At 45.9% G+C, this 18,342-nt stretch overlaps 1 protein-coding gene across 1 annotated transcript; it reads left to right on the forward strand.

Moving 5' to 3' along the window:
• The first annotated feature begins 6,910 nt into the window (after positions 1 to 6,910).
• On the forward strand, positions 6,911 to 17,323 carry RPL14 (ribosomal protein L14). Its single transcript, XM_040323602.1, has 6 exons — positions 6,911 to 7,006; positions 9,160 to 9,261; positions 11,023 to 11,117; positions 12,105 to 12,204; positions 16,878 to 16,931; positions 17,221 to 17,323. The coding sequence occupies exons 1-6, from the start codon at positions 7,004 to 7,006 to the stop codon at positions 17,284 to 17,286; spliced, it is 420 nt and encodes a 139-aa protein (XP_040179536.1). The 5' UTR covers positions 6,911 to 7,003; the 3' UTR covers positions 17,287 to 17,323.
• Positions 17,324 to 18,342: the final 1,019 nt, after the last annotated feature.

Raw genomic sequence — 18,342 nt, forward strand, 5'->3', positions numbered from 1 at the left:
CCCTGTCCTTCAGTGTATTATCCCTCGGATTACTAGGGGTATCATCCTTGTCCTTCAGTGTATTATCCCTCATTTTACTAAGAGCATCATCCCTAATCTTTAGTGTATTGACCCTCTGATTACTAAGAGCATCATCCTTGTCCTTCAGTGTATTAACCCTCTGATCACTAGGAGCATCATCCCTGTCCTTCAGTGTATTATCCCTCTGCTTACTAAGAGCATCATCCCTAATCTTTAGTGTATTGACCCTCTGATTACTAAGAGCATCATCCTTGTCCTTCAGTGTATAAACCCTCTGATCACTAGGAGCATCATCTCTGTCCTTCAGTGTATTAACCCTCTAATCACTAGGTGCATCATCCATATCATTCGGTGTATTATCCCTCTGCTTACTAAGAGTATCATCCCTAATCCTTAGTGTATTGACCCTCTGATCACTAAGAGCATCACCCCTGCCCTTCAGTGTATTAACCCTCTGATCACTAGGTGCATCATCATCCATGCCCTTCAATGTATGAACCATCTGATCACTCAGGCCTTGTACACACGATCAGTCCAAACTGATGAAAATGGACTGAAGTCTGATGGTCTGATGGACTGATGGTCTGATGTGCCTACACACCATCAGTTCAAAAACCGATCGAGTCCAACGCGGTGACGTAAAACACAACGACGTGCTGAAAAAAACGAAGTTCAATGCTTCCAAGCATGCGTCGACTTGATTCTGAGCATGCACGGGTTTTGAAACGATGCTTTTGCTTACTAACCATCGGTTTTGACTGATCGGTCATCAGTCCGATTTTAAAGCAAGTTTTAAAACTTTGGTCTGAAGGACAAAAGTCTGATGGGCCATACACACGGTAGGTTTGGACTGATGAAACTGAACTTCAGTCCGTTTTCATCAGTTTGGACTGATCGTGTGTACAGGGCCTAAGAGCATCATCCCTCTCCTTCAGTGTATTAACCCTCTGATCACTAAGAGCATCATCCCTCTCCTTCAGTGTATTAACCCTCTGATCACTAGGTGCATCATCATCCATGCCCTTCAGTGTATTAACCCTCTAATCACTAAGAGCATCATCCCTCTCCTTCAGTGTATTAACCCTCTGATCACTAAGAGCATCATCCCTCTCCTTCAGTGTATTAACCCTCTGATAACTAGGTGCATCATCATCCATGCCCTTCAGTGTATTAACCCTCTGATCACTAAGAGCATCATCCCTCTCCTTCAGTGTATTAACCCTCTGATCACTAAGAGCATCATCCCTCTCCTTCAGTGTATTAACCCTCTGATCACTAGGTGCATCATCCCTCTCCTTCAGTGTATTAACCCTCTGATCACTAAGAGCATCATCCCTCTCCTTCAGTGTATTAACCCTCTGATCACTAGGTGCATCATCATCCATGCCCTTCAGTGTATTAACCCTCTGATCACTAGGAGCATCATCCCTGTCCTTTTGTGTACCAACCCTCTGATCAATAGTGTTGTTCACGAATATTCGCATTGCGAATATTCGTTACGAATATGGTATATTCGAATATTCGTGAATAACTCGAATTTCGCGGCCAAAATTCGCTATTCCAAATATTCGTATTTTTTCAAATTTATTTTTAAAACAGATCACATCCTAGTGATCTCCATCGACGTCTAAAAGCATTGCTGGTATGATTAGAGACCCTGGGCCGAGTAGCTAAGCTGAGGCGATCCTTTTATGTTGCCGAATATTCGCAATCGCGAATATTCGTATTACGAATATTCGCGAATACTTTCTCCACCCTTCTTTTGCATCAGAGCCAATCAGAGTTCTCCTACCACAGTTGTCATAGGAGAGAGTGGAGTGTTTCTGTGCGTTTTTCCAGTGTATCACATCTTCAAAGAATTTTCCATTATTTATTTATTTTTACTATTTATTTGGGAAGCGCGCATATACCACCGGTCAGTGGTGCCAAAGCGCTTTGTGACAAAATAGCCCGGATGTTCTGGCGTGGGGAGCATGTCCCGTGTCATCATTTGCATTTCACCTCTTTAATGAGAATAATAACTGTTTAACATAAAGACATTTAAGAGATGTCAACGTAAACGGTTTACTTGGCTTTTTTTTAACTCAACAGAATCAGGGGCCCCAGTGTGCGGTTGATCTTTACCTAACTCAATACAGGTCAGTCTAGAGGAGAGATCTGTATTTTCCAAATCTATGGTTATTCAATATTTATTAAACTAATCAATATACAAATTGGTCAAAGTAAACCCTCAAATCTATATAATAATGCATTTATTTTATTAATACCTTGTTGTTAGTTGCAGGGTCCATTACGTAAAACCACACTTTTTCCAAAGGGCAGGTGAAATTGAATGTTTCAAAATTTCGCAATCAATTTCGCATTCGCATTAGCGAAATTTCGCAATCAATTTCGCATTCGCATTAGCGAAATTTTGCAAAAAATTTTTTTTGGATAAAATATCACGAATATTCGATTTTAGCGAATATTTCACGAATATTCGTCTATATATTCGTGATATATCGCAAAATCGAATATGGCGTATTCCGCTCAACACTACTGATCAATAGGAGAATCATGAATGTCCTTCAGTGTATTATCCCTCTACTTACTAAGAGCATCATCCCTAATCTTTAGTGTATTAACCCTCTGATCACTAAGAGCATCACCCTTGTCCTTCAGTGTATTAACCCTCTGATCACTAGGAGCATCATCCCTGTCCTTCAGGAAGGATCACTATTGGAATGCAAGAAGGATCACTATGGCACATGGAAGAAAGGATCACTGTGATATATGGAATGCAAGAAGGATCACTATGGCACATGGAAGAAAGGATCACTGTGATATATGGAAGGCAGGAAGGATCACTATGACACATGGAAGGCAGGACTGATCACTATAGTACATGTAAGGCAGGAAGGATCACTATGACACATGGAAGGCAGGAAGCGTTACTATGGCATATGAGGCAGGAAGGATCACTATGACACATGAGAGGCCGGAAGAATCACTATGATACATGGAAGACAGGAAGGATTGCTATTACACATGGAAGGCAGGAAGAATCACTATTACACATGGAAGGCAAGAAGGATCACTATGGTACATGGAAGACAGAAAGGATCACTATTGTATATGGAAGGCAGGAAGGATCACTATGGTATATGGAAGGCAGGAAGCATCACTATGGCATATGGAAGGCACGAAGGATCACTATAACACATGGTAGGAAGAATCCCTCTGGTACATGGAAGACAGGAAGGATCACTATTGACTATGGAATGCAGGAATGATCACTATGGCACATGGAAGGTGGGAAGGATCACTATGGTATATGGAAGGCAGAAAGGATCACTGTGACATATGGAAAGCAGGAAGGACCACTATCGTACATGGAAGGCAGAAAGAAAGGATAACTATAGCACATGCAAGGCATGAAGGATTACTATGGTACATGGAAGGCAGGAAGGAGGGATCGCTACATTATGTGGAAGGGAGGATTGGATAGATGAAATGGGGAAAGAGAGGTGAGTTCAGTTGTTCACTCACCCAAAGGCTCAGTTGCATCGTGTGCACTGCTTTTAAATTCCAGGTTACACAAGCCCTTTACATACACAGCATTGGCTGCACGCCAGGGGTTGTGGTCGTGCACAGGGGAACATGGGGAGGAGGTTGAGCAGGCCTAGTCTCTCGCCTTGTGCAGGATAGACAGTTGGCAGGCGGGCGGGCAGGTAAGTGAACGAGTAGGGGAGGTGGGGGCTGTGCTGGCTGGGCACTGAGGGAGTCTCAGCCTTGACAGCTGCCGCGTGGCATGCACCTGCCAGGTAGACTAGTGGAGTCAAGGACCGGAACTTTTTCCCTAAGAAATGTAGCAGAATACATTTTGGCCTAAATTTATGAAGAAAGATTATTTATTTGCAATAGTTTATAACAGAAACTCAGAAACTAGGAATTTATTTTACTTTTCACCTAGTGATGATTAAAGGGGTTGTAAAGGATACTTTTTTTTTTAAATAACAAACATGTTATACTTACCTCCACTGTGCAGCTTGTTTTGCACAGAGTGGCCCTGAACCTGGTCTTCTGGGGTCCCTCACAGCTGTCTCAGCTCCTCCCCACAAGAACTAACCCCCTTCATAGGAGCTCTCTCCCATGGGGGTTAGTTCTTGCGGGCGCGCTCCCGTAATACAGCCGGCGGCTATAGCCGCTCACTGTATCACTTGGCCCAGCCCCCCGGGTCATTGGATGTTATTGACACCACCGCGAGCCAATGGCTGCGCTGCTATCAGTCCATCCACTCTAGCCAATCAACGGCCAGACTAAACGGAGAAGAGGACATCGGGGCGAGTGCAGCAGGTGAACAGGCTCAGGTAAGTAAAACGGGGGGGGGGGGGCTGTAACTGTCAGATGTTTTTTCTCCTTAATGCATAGGAGAAAAAACATAAACCTTTACAACCCCTTTAAGGATCCCCGCACACAATTCACGATAGCAGAATATTGTTACCGGCTCTCTATGGACCCGGTTCACATATCTCCGATGCGGCTCAGTGCACAGGAGCCCTGTGCGTCTTTTGGTCCGTTTCAGGTCCAAATTCAGCCCAAAATTCGGGCTGAAATCAGATCTGAAATGGTGAACGGGGGACGCAGGGGACCCCCTGCTGGGAGCCGCATCGGCATTAGATGTGAACCCAGCCTAAAGTGGAGTTCCACCCATTTAAAAGTCAGCAGCTACAAAAAGTGTAGCTGCTGACTTTTAATAGACACTTACCTGTCCCCCGCTCCTCTTCACGGCGCCGGCCTTGTAACTGTGAAGCCACAGCCGGGCACGCACTGCGCATGCGTGAGCTGCGATGCGCGATGTGAATGGGTGGGCAATCTTCTGAGACCTGTGACGTGTCCCAGAAGATTGCAGGGAGGGAGGAGAGGTGAACTTCTTTCCGGCGCCGCCCTGCCAGGGGAGGAAGTGGGAGCTGGGTGCCTGTCAAAACTGGGTACCTGCTCACCCCTCCAAAAAATTACATGCCAAATGTGGCATGTCAGAGGGTCACCATTGACAGTGAAAGTTCCATTTTTGAGTTGAGTTGAGAGGTATCTTGATATATGTAGAAGAATAAACATCAGCCTAAACTGATAAAGAAATTCGTTTTTTGGGGGGGGGGGGGGATATTTATCATAGCAAAAATTATAAAATATTTATTTTTTAGTCGTTTTTTTTTTGTAGCGCAGAACCCCCACTTTAAATCTAACCTGATCGGCCAGTGTGGAATGTTATTTATCCTTTGAATACGATGGTAATTTGATGGATCAGATTATAAGATTACATAGTGGAAACAGAGGTGGGATCGATAATTTATGATCATATATCGATTAACCACTTAAGGACCAGCCGCCGCAGTTGTACTGCGGCGGGTTGGCTCTCCTGGGCGTATCGCCATCATTGTACGTCAGTTCGTGCAGGCGCTGTTGTGGGCGGGTGCGCACGGCCGGCGCTGCGGGAGCATGCCCACGGGTCGAGCGGACTCGATGTTCAACGGCGGCCCACGATCGCCTAGTACAGAGGCAGAATGGGGATTGGCCTTTGTAAACAAGGCGGATCCCCATTCTGACGTATAACATGACAGAGATCTACTATTCACAGTGATCGGGAACAGCAATCTCTGTCATGTCCCAGACAGCCCAGTAAAGCCTCTTTCACATTGAGGCGTGGAGCCGCGGTGATGGTATAGCCGCGCTATTTGTAGCGTGGCTATACCATCGTATTTACCGCAATATTCGGACGCTAGTGGTGAGGTTTTAACCCCCGCTAGCGGCCGAAAAAGGGTTAATAAAAAAGGGTATTACTGCGCTTTCCCATTGATTTCAATGGGAAGACGCGGTATAGGAGCGGTGAACACACCGCTCCTATACCGCGGTAAAGATGCGGCTAGCAGGACTTTTGGAGCGCTCCTGCTAGCGCACCGCTTCAATGTGAAAGCCTTCGGGCTTTCACATTGAACACAACAGGGCAGGTTTTTTCATGCGGTATAGCAGCGCTATTTTTAGCGCTGTACCGCATGAAAACCGCCTCAATGTGAAAGGGGCCTTAGAACACACTTAAAGTGGTTGTAAACCCACTTTTTTCACTTTTACCTACAGGTAAGCCTATAATAAGGCTTACCTGTAGGTATAAAGAATATCTCCTAAACCTGTACGGCCTGATTGCAGCGGCGCATGCGCAGGGGGGAATCCACGGCGAAAGGACCGGCAGCCGCCGGACCTTGCCGAATTTAAATCTCCCGCGCGCACGCGCAGGAGTGACGTCATCGCCATTGCGTTGGTTTTTTTTTACCAAAAATATGTAGAAGAATAAACATCAGCCTAAACTGATGAAGAAATTCGTTTTTTTGGGGGGGGGATATTTATTATAGCAAAAATTATAAAATATTTATTTTTAGTCGTTTTTTTTGTAGCGCAAAAATTAAAAACTGCAGAGGTGATCCAATACCTCCAAAAGAAAGATCTATTTGTGGGGGAGAAAAGGATGTCAATTTTGTTTGGGTACAGCGTCGCATGACCGCGCAATTGTCAGTTAAGTGATGTAGTGTCGTATTGCAAAAAATGGCCTGGTCATTAAGGGGGGAAATCCTTCTGGTCCTTAAGTGGTTAAAATCCATGTCCCCATGTGTGGCATATTGAACACATGGGTTGGTGACTACAGATGCATTATTCCTACAATCCCAATTCAAAGCCAATAGAAGCTATAAATCATGTGGACTAATGGTAATGCGCCTCGGGATTGTGCGCAGGATTTGTCACACTATTGGCAGAATGAGTAGTGAGTGGAGAATCTGTATTGGTGGGAGGACCAACCAATCGTTTTTCTCTTCTATCACGTTTCCTTATTCTGCCTTCCTGTTACCAAGAGCCTTGACGAAGCCTATGCTCTTTTTTTTCATTGGTCGAAGACTAAGGGATATCCGGAAAGCGCTCCCTTGCTCCCTCCTTTCTGCCATCCGCCGCCATCATGGTAAGAAGTCTGTGCTTGTGCTCTGAAAGGCCGAGGCCGCCGTGTGCTCCCTGGAGGGAGGAAATGTGGGGGAATGAGCCCCGGAGAGCGGGCAGGGGCCGGGCTGTGTGTGGTGCGGTGTTGGAAGGCTCTAGGTGTGAATAGGAGGGGAGTAGTGAGGGGAGGCCGGGGCGGCATGGAGAGCGGAGCTCAGGCCTGAGGGAGCCCGGCGTGTGTGTTCATGTGCTGGCAGTGCGCGGGCCTCTCCTGTGTGTCTCACATGGCGAGGCCTACTCCTCCACACACATCTCTACCATTATATGCTCCTGTGAGTTCTGGCTTTTAGCTCCCCTATTGATTTTAATGGGCTGCCTAATCTCTCAGAATGTGCAAATGGTAGTGCAGGTACCTTTCCAGATCTCTCCCCACCAGATCACACGGTACTGCATGATATGGGGTTTGATGGCTGCATATGTTCTGTGAGATGTTTGGGGTGCACCAGTCTGCACCTCACAAGGGCGATATGTTTAAGTTGTTCCCACACCACATTCAGGTGTGATCAGGTCCTTAGTCCCGGGGGTCATGTGACCCCTGAGACACCCAATGGCTGTTGACAGCTTTGGCAAAGACAAGAGCACTAAGTCGCCCCTCCATTCTTTCCATGACATGGCCCCTTCTCAGCCTGGACCAGTGAGATGGATTTCTCTGATCATTTGCTGGTGAGTAGTATTCTGCCACATTCAGGGGCCAGAGGTGCCCATTAGGGTAAGTGGTGGGCGTACCTACCTTATCCTGCGGATCGCAGAGCATCCATGTAAAGCCCCACTCCAGGCATGTACAAAAAATATTCCCCTAGTAGAGAGGTTCCTATTAGTTTTTTGCAACATGTTACACCCCAAATACAAGCAACTTCTTGCTATGTAGTAGTGATTGTCGGCTTCCCTGGCAGTCCCTCAGGTATGTAGACTAACATTGTGACAAGCTGCACCAAGGTAACTGTAATAATCATCATACCTGGAGTTCAGTAAAGTTGTAAATTTTTTTTTTGCTTTATGAGAAAGTGTGCCCCCCTAATACTTACCGAGCCCCCTCTGCCATACGTGACTTCCCTCCTGATTGGCTGAGACACTGCAGCAGAACTTTTGGCTTGCATGGATGTCAATCAGACGGTACCAACTGGCAGCTTCTTGTCTGAATGGACACACAGCTGTAGCTTGGCTCAGGTGCCCCCATGGCAAGCTTCTTGCTGTGGGGGCACTTGACAGGAGGGAGGGGCCAGGAGCAGCAAAGACTTTAGGCTGGATTCACACCTATGCATTTTTTTTTTTTAGTGCATTTTGCAGATTTTCTCTACAGAACATGTTCCATAGGAATCCTTGTTAATGGACTGTAGTGTAAATCTGTAAAATGCAAGACGCACGAAAAATGCATAGGTGTGACTCCAGCCTTGCAATCACTTTTACTTACCTCGCCGTTCGAAAGTCCCGGGTGCGTGCTTGTCATTCTGTTTGGTTCCCAGGCCGGCCGTTGATTGGCTGGGCGCATTGATAGCAGCGCAGCCATTGGCTGGCGCTGCTGTCAATCACAGCAGATGACGCGGGGCCGAGTGATGCAGTCGGCGGCTATGGCCGCCGATGTACCACGGGAGCGCGCTCGCAAAAGCTTTCCACCATGCTCGCTCGCATGAAGGTAGAAAGCTTTTGCGAGGAGGAGCCGAGACGGCCGCCGAGGGACCCCAGAAGACACGGATCGGGGCCACTCTGTGCAAAACGAGCTGCACAGTGAAGGTAAGTATAACATGTTTGTTATTTAAAAAAAAAAAATCTGCCTTTAGTGTTTCTTTAAGATAAAAAGCCTTTTGTGTGCAGCAGACCCCCTAATACTTACCTGAGATCATCTTAATCCAGCGATGTTGTACTTATGGTCTCTCCCTCCTCATTGGCTGCTGTCTCAGCCAATGAGGAGGGAAAGTACCAGACATCCAGGTCTTTTGTGCAACATCGCTGGATGGAGATGGGGGCCCGGGTAAGTATGAAGGGAGCTGCTGCACAATGCATGATACAAAACCTGCCTTTACAACCCCTTTAAATTCTGCAGAGTTTTTAAAGTTTAAAAATAAAACACTTGTCTAGCAAGCCGGTCTGACTTTTATTCTCCCTCTTATTCTTTTTCAGGTGTTCAAACGCTATGTGCAAATTGGCCGTGTTGCCTATCTCTCTTTTGGTCCTCATGCTGGTAAACTTGTGGCAATTGTTGATATCATTGACCAAAATAGAGTAAGTATTAGAAATGCTTAGAACATAGTTTGTTGCTGAGATTTTTGCTATAAGTGTATGAAAGCGGTATTGATCCCAAAACTAAATGTATTATGTTGTAGCTTACCAACCAATGTATGTTGTGGCTTCATAGTGTTTTTTTTTTTTTTTTTTTTAAGCTCCCCCCCCCTCTGTTTTTTACCTGGTGATTTGTCCAGTAATACACCTAGTATTACTAGTAATTACACTTGGTGCCTTCACTCTGGATGAATGAGCACTGGGGGTGGAACTGTAGCATTGTCAGTCTGGAGTAGGGGAGTGCAATATGTACTAGCAGGTTTAAATACACTAACAAACAAGCCAAACTCCAGCTAATATTATAAAGGCGGTTTCTTTTTTAGTGTTTTACAAAAATGAAAGCTGGCCATTTTTAATAGGGGTTGTAAACCCTTGTTTTTTCACCTTAATGCATCCTATGCATTAAGGGGAAAACTTCTGGCAGTCCCCCCAGCCCTCCCGTTTTTTACTTGCTTGGGCCCCGTATGTTCCTCTGCATGGGGGTCCTGGCTCTTGATTGGATAGATTGATAGCAGCGCAGCCATTGGCTCCCGCTGCTGTCAATCAAATCCAAGTATGTGGGGCTGAGTTTGTCATTCGTGTCTATGGATGCCGAATGCTGGACTCAGGAGCGCAACAAAAACTAAGGCTTACAATCACTTTAAGCACCTTCCGCCAGTGTTGAATGGTTTGTTTTATCCCTGTAATTTGGAAAAACAGACTTGCTGGCCAGATTAGCAGATGAAAATAAAGCAAGGAGAGCCTAAAAATGAATACAGCCATCGCAAGAATTGGTACGCTGCAATATAATTTTGTTTTGGGTTTAATGTGACTGTTGGGTTAAGATAATGTAAATAAACCCAAACTAACTTGTGGGGCCCTGCAAAAGACGGTGTACTGCCTCCTCTAGTGGTGGCCTTGGTTGCCCATCTTTTTCTCTGTTCAGACAGCTTTCATCCGGGTCTCCAGCAACTTACACTTCCACGAGTGTTGGAAGCCTGTTTCCCAGTTGCACCTTAAAGCTGAATTCCCCCCAAAAGTGGAACTTCCACTTAATTGCTTCCCCCACCCCCACTCTGGTTTCACATTTGGCACCTTTCAGGGGGGAGGGGACCTGTGTTTGACAGGTTCCCTTCCGGGAGATGGGGTCACGGCTCCGTCCTCGCAGTTCAGCCTCCGCTCACGGGCCAATCGGAACTCAAAGCACAGTAGGGCCAAAAGGCTTCACTGCCAGGTTCCCTTACCTGGAATGGTGGTGGTAGCTGCTGACTTATTTATCATCTTCCCCCGGGTGTATCTCCGCTTTAAGATTCATTTTCTAAACACCCCCCCCTACATACTAAGCATTTTCAGTGGTGTGGTAAACAGTTAATTTTTTTTTTTTTTTTTTTGTCCATTCATGTGTAAATGCAAAACTATTGCTGCTTTCTGACCACTGTGGGAATTTTTTACCTGCTGTTATCTAATGCTTTTACTGGGAGTCCTTGGGTTATAAGAGCCACTGACCTAATAAATTTCACTTTGGGCTTGTTTACACTTGTAGTTGGGCAGTAAAAATAGCCAGTTAAGGCTCCCCCCCCCCCCTCCTCTCTTCTGACTCTCCTCAAGATGCAAAAGCAGCCAGACAGGCTTGAATAAATCCATTCTCAATGTCGGAGCAATAATGTCACAAGAGCATGCTGTATATAGCTTGTTTAAATTGTGTTTATCTCTATGTATCTACAGGCTCTTATCGATGGTCCCTGCAGTGGCGTAAGAAGGCAAGCCATGCCATTCAAGTGCATGCAGCTTACAGACTTTGTTCTGAAGTTCCCCCACAGGTAATTACATGTTAAAATACTAATGAAACTAAAACCACCCTGTAAAAAGAACATTGGCAAAACTAAACAATCTTGAAAAAAGATGCTTACCTTTTCTAGTAGGCAATGTCCTAAAACTTTACTGTATTGCAGATCCTCAGGTGCTACTGGTTAATGACACTTTGAATTCGTTAAATGCCTGGTCCCCCGCTGCATGATGTAGTTCCTATCATTCGTGGCTATGCAACTATATTGAGCAGTACTTTTAACAGGGAAGGCAATTGTATGGGCTTGCCAATCCTGCTATAGAAAGTTAGTGGTTGTAAAGGCAGAGGTTTTTTTTTTTTTTTACACCTAAAAGGCATAATGAGCTAGTATGCACTGCATACTAGCTCGTTATGAAATACCTTGGAACGAGGTGTGGAGAACTTGCTTGGTCCACGCCGAGAGATGTCATCTTGCCTCGCCGTGTCTTCCAGGTATCGCCGCTCCAGCGCTGTGATTGGCTGGAGCGGCGATGTCACTCCCACGCATGTGCGCGGGAGACTTCATTCTGGCAAGGTCCGGCGGCTGCCGGGCCTTTAGCCGCTGATCCCTGCTGCTCTCAGCGGCGCATTGCGAGGGGAATGTCTCCTAAACCGTTCAGGTTTAGGAGATATCCTTTATACCTACAGGTAAGCCTTATTATAGGCTTACCTGTAGGTAAAAGTGGTATTAAAGCGTTTACTACCACATTAATGCATTACACAAGTCGGATCCCAAGTCGCGGTAGTGTAAACTGGCACTTAGGGGAGATCTACTCTTATTTCTGTTTTGTTGACAAAGTGAAGGCAGATCGCCCCCCTAATGATAACATTTATGTGTTTTGTTAAACTAAATATTGGCAAGCTGTGCTGAAACTTAATTTTTTCAGTTAAATAGCAGTGAATCCTATATAGTCTAAAATTGTATTCTGGCATGCAGTATAACGCTTGCTTAACATTTGATTTAATTTTTTTCCTTTTCTAGTGCTCGTCAGAAATATGTCCGTAAAGCCTGGGAGAAGGAGAAGATCGAAGAGAAATGGACTGCTACTAACTGGGCAAAGAGGATTGACGCTAGAGATAGGGTAACTCATGTTTTTATAATTCACATTGGAAGGATAGATGTTTATCATTCCAGAGGTCTTGTGGAACAGTGTTTCAAGGGGCCCAGTTCACACCATGAATTGTACAGGAACAGGCAATGTGTTCTGTGCTCTTCAAATGTGATTCTGGTGCAGTGCATCTTTAGCCTATTCAGTTGAATTGGCAGAAATTGTGCTAGACCAGATCAGTCAGTCAGTGTCAGCGGTGGAGTAGGGCGCTTCGGACCTTCCGCATACGAGCCTGCTTCCACCCAGACCTGGCAGTCAGAGGCTAGGCAGCTGCTAGGCTAGACGCTCCAGGAAACAAGCTCCCTGGACCCAGGAACCAGCATCTCGCTCTCCACGAGGACTCCTCTCTTCCGCAGGTAAGACCCTGCCTCTCAGGGCCTGTCATCTTGGGGATCCACTGACGGCCGTCCTTATCAGGGCAGCCGTCACACAGACCCCACACTGCGGCTTTCTATACTATTTCTTGCCGGCATCTATCGCCCGCACGGCCACCCGCTTTGTGGTAGTCCCAAGTCACCCCCCCGGGTGTATTTCCGGCGTTTTTTGGTGCTCTTGCACCCCCGCGCCAGCCTGCTCCTTCTCGCGGCCGCCGCACCTTAGGAAAGTCCGCGGCCTACCGGCGCGCCGTCCTTTTCTCCCTACACTAAATTCCTAAGCACAGTTTGCTCTGGTTATTCACCCCCACAGGCCCCCTGTTCAACAAATTCATCGGTAAATATCATTTTTACCAAGCTGACAGTCCCCCCCCCCAGCCCGGGTCCTGTGCTTTGCCTGGCGGCCATTATTTTGGTATACCCCAGCAGCAGTGACACCCAGCATCCCCCCCCCCTTTTTTCCCCTCCATTAGCCGTCAGTCTTTTGAGCCGATCGCCTTCAGGGATCAGGAAGGAATTTTTTTCCCTGCTGCAGCACATTGGTCAGCTTGCCCAGGGTTTTTTTGCCTTCCTCTGGACCAAAAATAAAACCCTATTCCCCTGAGCTAGGATTCTCGAATCCTCTCTCACCCTACGCCCGCACTCCAGCCCTCGGTGACTGGCAACAATGGTTAAGTTGCGATACTCTGCAGAAACCATTTGGGGTCTGAGACAATTCGCAACTACATTACCTGCCGCCACCACAATAGCCTTAAAATCAGATCAACTTTTGAGGTTCGATCATCGATCGATCATCAAAAATTTCAATCATTCACCACAGCTCAAGCACATATCATGTGCTTTGCTTAACACTAGATCAGCAGTTAAACACCGATCAGAAATCCATGATTTCTTACTACAATACGATCTAGACTGCCTCTTTATTACGGAAAGTTGGCTGTCGGACGATTGCAACACCATTCTCGGAGAACTGGTGCCAGCAAACTATCGCATCTTAACGGAAAATAGAATAGGGCAAAGGGGAGGAGGCCTGGCGGTGATTCATAAGTCGCATATTGCAATCACTAAACCGGTCCTTCAAAATCCTCTACCTTTTATGGAAACCCTTACCCTTCAACTTCAAGCTCATTCTCAGGAGACCGTTCATATTCTCCTCTGCTATAGGCCCCCTGGGCCCAAATCGCAGTTGATATCAGCATTAACGGAGTTCATTTCCACCTACTCCCTTAGCAGCAATCATCTTTTGCTGCTCGGGGATTTCAACTTGTGGGCTAACTCCTCACAGGATCCCATCGCGGATGCCTGCATCAACCACCTGGAAGGATTAGGACTTCAACAACTTATACGCGGACCAACGCATGCTTCAGGTCACACACTCGACCTAATTTTCAGACAAAATCTGAAAATAAACATTTTGGGAAATGAACCTTTGCCATGGACAGACCACCATGCAATTAGCTTCATTATCCCCGGAACTCCATTAGTCAGGAAAGTACCCAAGCCAGGGACAATACACTGGGCTAGATCTCAGAGGAAGCTCCACTCGGAACTCTTCAGATCTACCCTGGGAAACCGAATTGGGGCTATTCCTCCTCAGCTAGCAGCCTCAGATACTTTGGATGCCATTAATGCAGCTCTGCTACAGTCAGCCGACTTAGCAGCACCAAAGCGCAAACTCCGCAGCCGGGCAAACAAGTCCAGCTGGTTCAATAACCAGCTGTCGCTATTGAAGCAAGAGCGCAGAAGGGCGGAAGCCGCCTGGAAAAGAAGTCCGTCAGAAGACCACCTCAACTTCTACAAAGCAGTTACAACGCGCTATCACAAGGAAATTTTCGAAGCCAAAAAACTTCACTTCTCCAGGGTGATTAACAGCGCAATAAATCGCCCACGCGAACTCTTCAGGATGGTCACCCAGACCATGAATCCGGGATGTCTAGAAGTCCCCACTTCAGACACCCAAGAGTTCTGCAATGAACTATCGGATTTCTTCATCAACAAAATTGAAAAAATTCGGGTAAGTATTCGGCAAAACAATACTCCACTCAGCCCCGTCTTCAATCAAAACAACGACGGAACGCCTCTACAATCAACTAAGTTCACTTTGGAACCCATCTCCATCGATACAATAAAAAAATTCATTGGTGTGCTGCGCAACAGCACAGCACCGAATGACATCATTCCCACCAAGCTACTGAAGGAATGTGCCGACATCCTGGCGCCTCCGATCACGCAGCTTATAAATCAGTCATTTAAGGAAGGCATAGTGCCTTCCCTGCTGAAAGAGGGCACAATCCTGCCGATCTTGAAAAAACCTAATTTGGATCCTATGGACCCAACTCACCGCCGTCCCATAACAGGTCTAAATGCTCTGTCCAAGATAATGGAGAAAGTGGTGGTAAATCAGCTGCAACAGCATCTGGACACCCACAACCTACTCGATCCATTTCAATCCGGGTTCCGTCCCGGTCACGGGACAGAAACGGCCTTACTGAAAATATGGGACGATGCGCTCGAGGCCGCAGACGAAGGAGAATCCTGTCTCCTGGTTCTGCTGGACCTAAGCGCAGCTTTTGACACAGTAGACCACAAATTGCTACTGAGACGACTAACAGAAGTCGCCGGAGTCTCAGAAGATGCCTTACCATGGTTCTCCTCTTTTCTTGGAAACCGATCACAAACAGTGAAACTGGGATCCTTCACATCAGAAAAACGCACGGTGCCATGTGGGGTCCCCCAAGGATCCCCCCTATCACCAGTGCTGTTTAATATCTATCTTCGTCCGCTCTTTGATATTATCAGTAGCCATGAACTACTTTATCACTCTTATGCAGACGACACGCAGTTGTACTTTCGCATCTGCCATAAAAAGGATCATCATCTCAGATTAGAGAAATGTCTCTCTTCAATAGAAAACTGGATGACTAAGAGTTATCTCAAACTCAATAGTGCTAAAACAGAACTCTTTATCTTCGATGCCAGTCGGAAGAAACCACTGACAACAAACTGGACACCGTCTCCCATCCTGGGACAAATCATCGCCCCTAGCTCCAAAGTCAAAAGCCTGGGAGTCACGTTTGACACCTTTATGACAATGGACGCACAAATAGGGTCAGTAGTCAGCGGGGCGCACCATTTGATGCGCCTACTATGCAGACTTATTCCATTTATCCCCAAAGAAGACGTAGCAGTCGTGGTGGGATCTATCGTGAATTCCAGACTGGACTATGCAAATGCCCTTTACCTCGGGCTACCCAAGTACCAAATCGCTCGTCTTCAAGTCGTACAGAATACGGCAGCTAGACTGGTGACTGGGAAAAAATCTTGGGAATCAATCTCACCTTCACTGAGATCCCTTCACTGGCTGCCAGTGAAAGACAGAATTGCATTCAAAGCACTCTGCCTGACACATAAGTGCATCCATGGGAAGGCTCCTAGATATCTATGCGACAAGATCAAACCGCACAATTGCAACCGCATTCTGCGATCCACCGACCAAAATCTGGTCAAGGTTCCTAAAACCAAATACAAGTCCAAAGGAGAAAGAAGGTTTGCTTTCCAGGGCCCCAGGCTTTGGAATGCTTTACCAACCAGCATTCGGTTGGAGCAAAACCACCTGTCTTTCAGAAGGCAGATCAAGACCCTGCTTTTCTGAAAGGCATGAGACACAAACAACAAGCGCCCAGAGGCGATTCAGTTCGCATGTGCCGCGCTATATAAGTTTTTTCATTCATTCATTCATTCAAAAGTTGTGAACGCATTCCTTTACAAAATGCACAACTGGATCGCATGGTACTACTGTGTAATGCAAGCTGGTGCAGGTAAACGCTCTTTTGGGGGGCTCTTAAGGGAACACTAACACCCTCTGCAGATTGCAAGTGCAAAGATTTTTAAATGCAATGTGGGAAACGCGCACGGCATGTTGGTTTCCCTCACATATACCCAGTGAAGTGAACAACCTCAGATACATAGATGAAACAAATCTCCCAACATAGATTTTTTTTTTTTAACATGTATATCTGCTGTCTTCAGCTTTCTATATTTTTTACAAAGTGCACATTGTGTTTTTGCTCCTGTCCCAGGGGGGGGGGGGGGCTATATAGCGTGCAATGAGGGGATATGAGCAAGTGTGCAACAGTTTCTTTAGCTGTGCTGACAGATGAGGGCTGACAGGTCATTCATGTATGTTTACTGGATGTACCTGTTCACTCTGAGACTGAATTTCATACTTTTGAAGTGTGTAGTATGACTAATTCCATTTTTGTTGTGTTCCAGAAAGCAAAGATGACAGATTTTGATCGTTACAAAGTCATGAAAGCAAAGAAAATGGTAAGCTTGGCCTGCATATCCCCAACAACGAAATGTTTAATGCTGGGAACAGATGCAGAATGCATACACTAGTTTCAATTGAATATCAAAGGCTGGGCAAAATCAGTTCATAATTGAACATTGGAATAAACCATAGAACCCTAGTGACACAAGGGTCAAAGATCTAAGCTTTAAAGTGTATTGCTTTCCACTTGTTTCAAGCAACCAGTGCACCATTAAGTGATTTTTTTTTATTTTTATTTTGTGCATCCTGAATGTAATACTAATAGCTTACGTTTTGGTCTTTCAGAGGAACAAGATAATCCGACATGAAATGAAGAAACTCCAGAAAGAGGCTACCAAGCCAGCAGCATAAATTTCCCTTAAAAGAAATTAAATCTGGTTTATACGTTCTTGTGTCTACTCGTGTTTTTTTTTCTTTTTTTTTTTCTTTTTATGCAAATGCAGCAATGATGCATTTCTGTTTTGGTTGCTTCTGTATTTTAAAACTGGACTAAATGTGGAATAACATTTCTATGTTTTTCTGCACTGTAAAATAACATTACTAGTCTGTGGCCTTCTGTCAAATGGCAACATTAAAAAATGCTTTCCGCTAGATACAGGGATATGCAATTAGCGGACCTCCAGCTGTTGCAAAACTACAAGTCCCATCATGCCTCTGCCTCTGGGTTCATGCTTGTGGCTGTCAGAGTCTTGCTATGCCTCATGGGAATTGTAGTTCTGCAACATCTGGAGGTCCGCTAATTGCATATCCCTGCGCTAGAAGGAGCCATTCACACATTAATGCAGTGCGGAAAAGCGGTGTTCCCACAATGCAACTGTGATCTGCTGCAGGGGTCAGTTCAAGTTGACACCACCCCAAACAGATTTATATTATGTAGCTACAATGTATAGTTGTCAGGCTTGATGTGCTTTTGGCCTCCAACTCCTAAAACATTGATATTCATTACGTCCAACTATATAAATTTAGCTGGATAAGGTAATTTGGCATTGAGTGCCTGTTAGGGTTGGACCAATACCGAGTATTTGCGGGAGTACTTGTACAAATGTCCCAGATGCCTGGCCAAATACTTGTCTCCTACCCACAACGCCGGCCGCTGCATACCGCAAAGCCGCTTCCGCGTTAATCTGTGTGCGGGGAACATTACAGCTTTCGTTTGAATAGCTGTGTTCCCCGCTGCGTATACACTCCCCCTTGCTCGGGATTGGACGGGTGATCTGTCCAATCCCGAGCAAGGGGGAGGGTCTATACACAGCGCGGCGGGGAACACAGCTATTCAAACAAAAGCTGTATTGTTCCCTGTACGCTGATTAACGCGGCTGGATATATGTGGGGGGGACATGGCTGCATTTGGGGACACATTTAAATAAAAAAAAAAAAGTATCGGGACAACCCTAGTGCCTGTCATCA

The sequence above is a fragment of the Rana temporaria genome, chromosome 9 (assembly GCF_905171775.1).
Source record: "Rana temporaria chromosome 9, aRanTem1.1, whole genome shotgun sequence".
NCBI classification, from domain to species: Eukaryota; Metazoa; Chordata; class Amphibia; order Anura; family Ranidae; genus Rana; species Rana temporaria.

Coding starts and splice junctions, on each gene's coding strand:
- RPL14 (XM_040323602.1), top strand. Junction 11,118..12,104: donor GTTCTGAAGTTCCCCCACAG/GTAATTACATGT, acceptor TTCCTTTTCTAG/TGCTCGTCAGAAATATGTCC. Junction 16,932..17,220: donor TCATGAAAGCAAAGAAAATG/GTAAGCTTGGCC, acceptor TTGGTCTTTCAG/AGGAACAAGATAATCCGACA.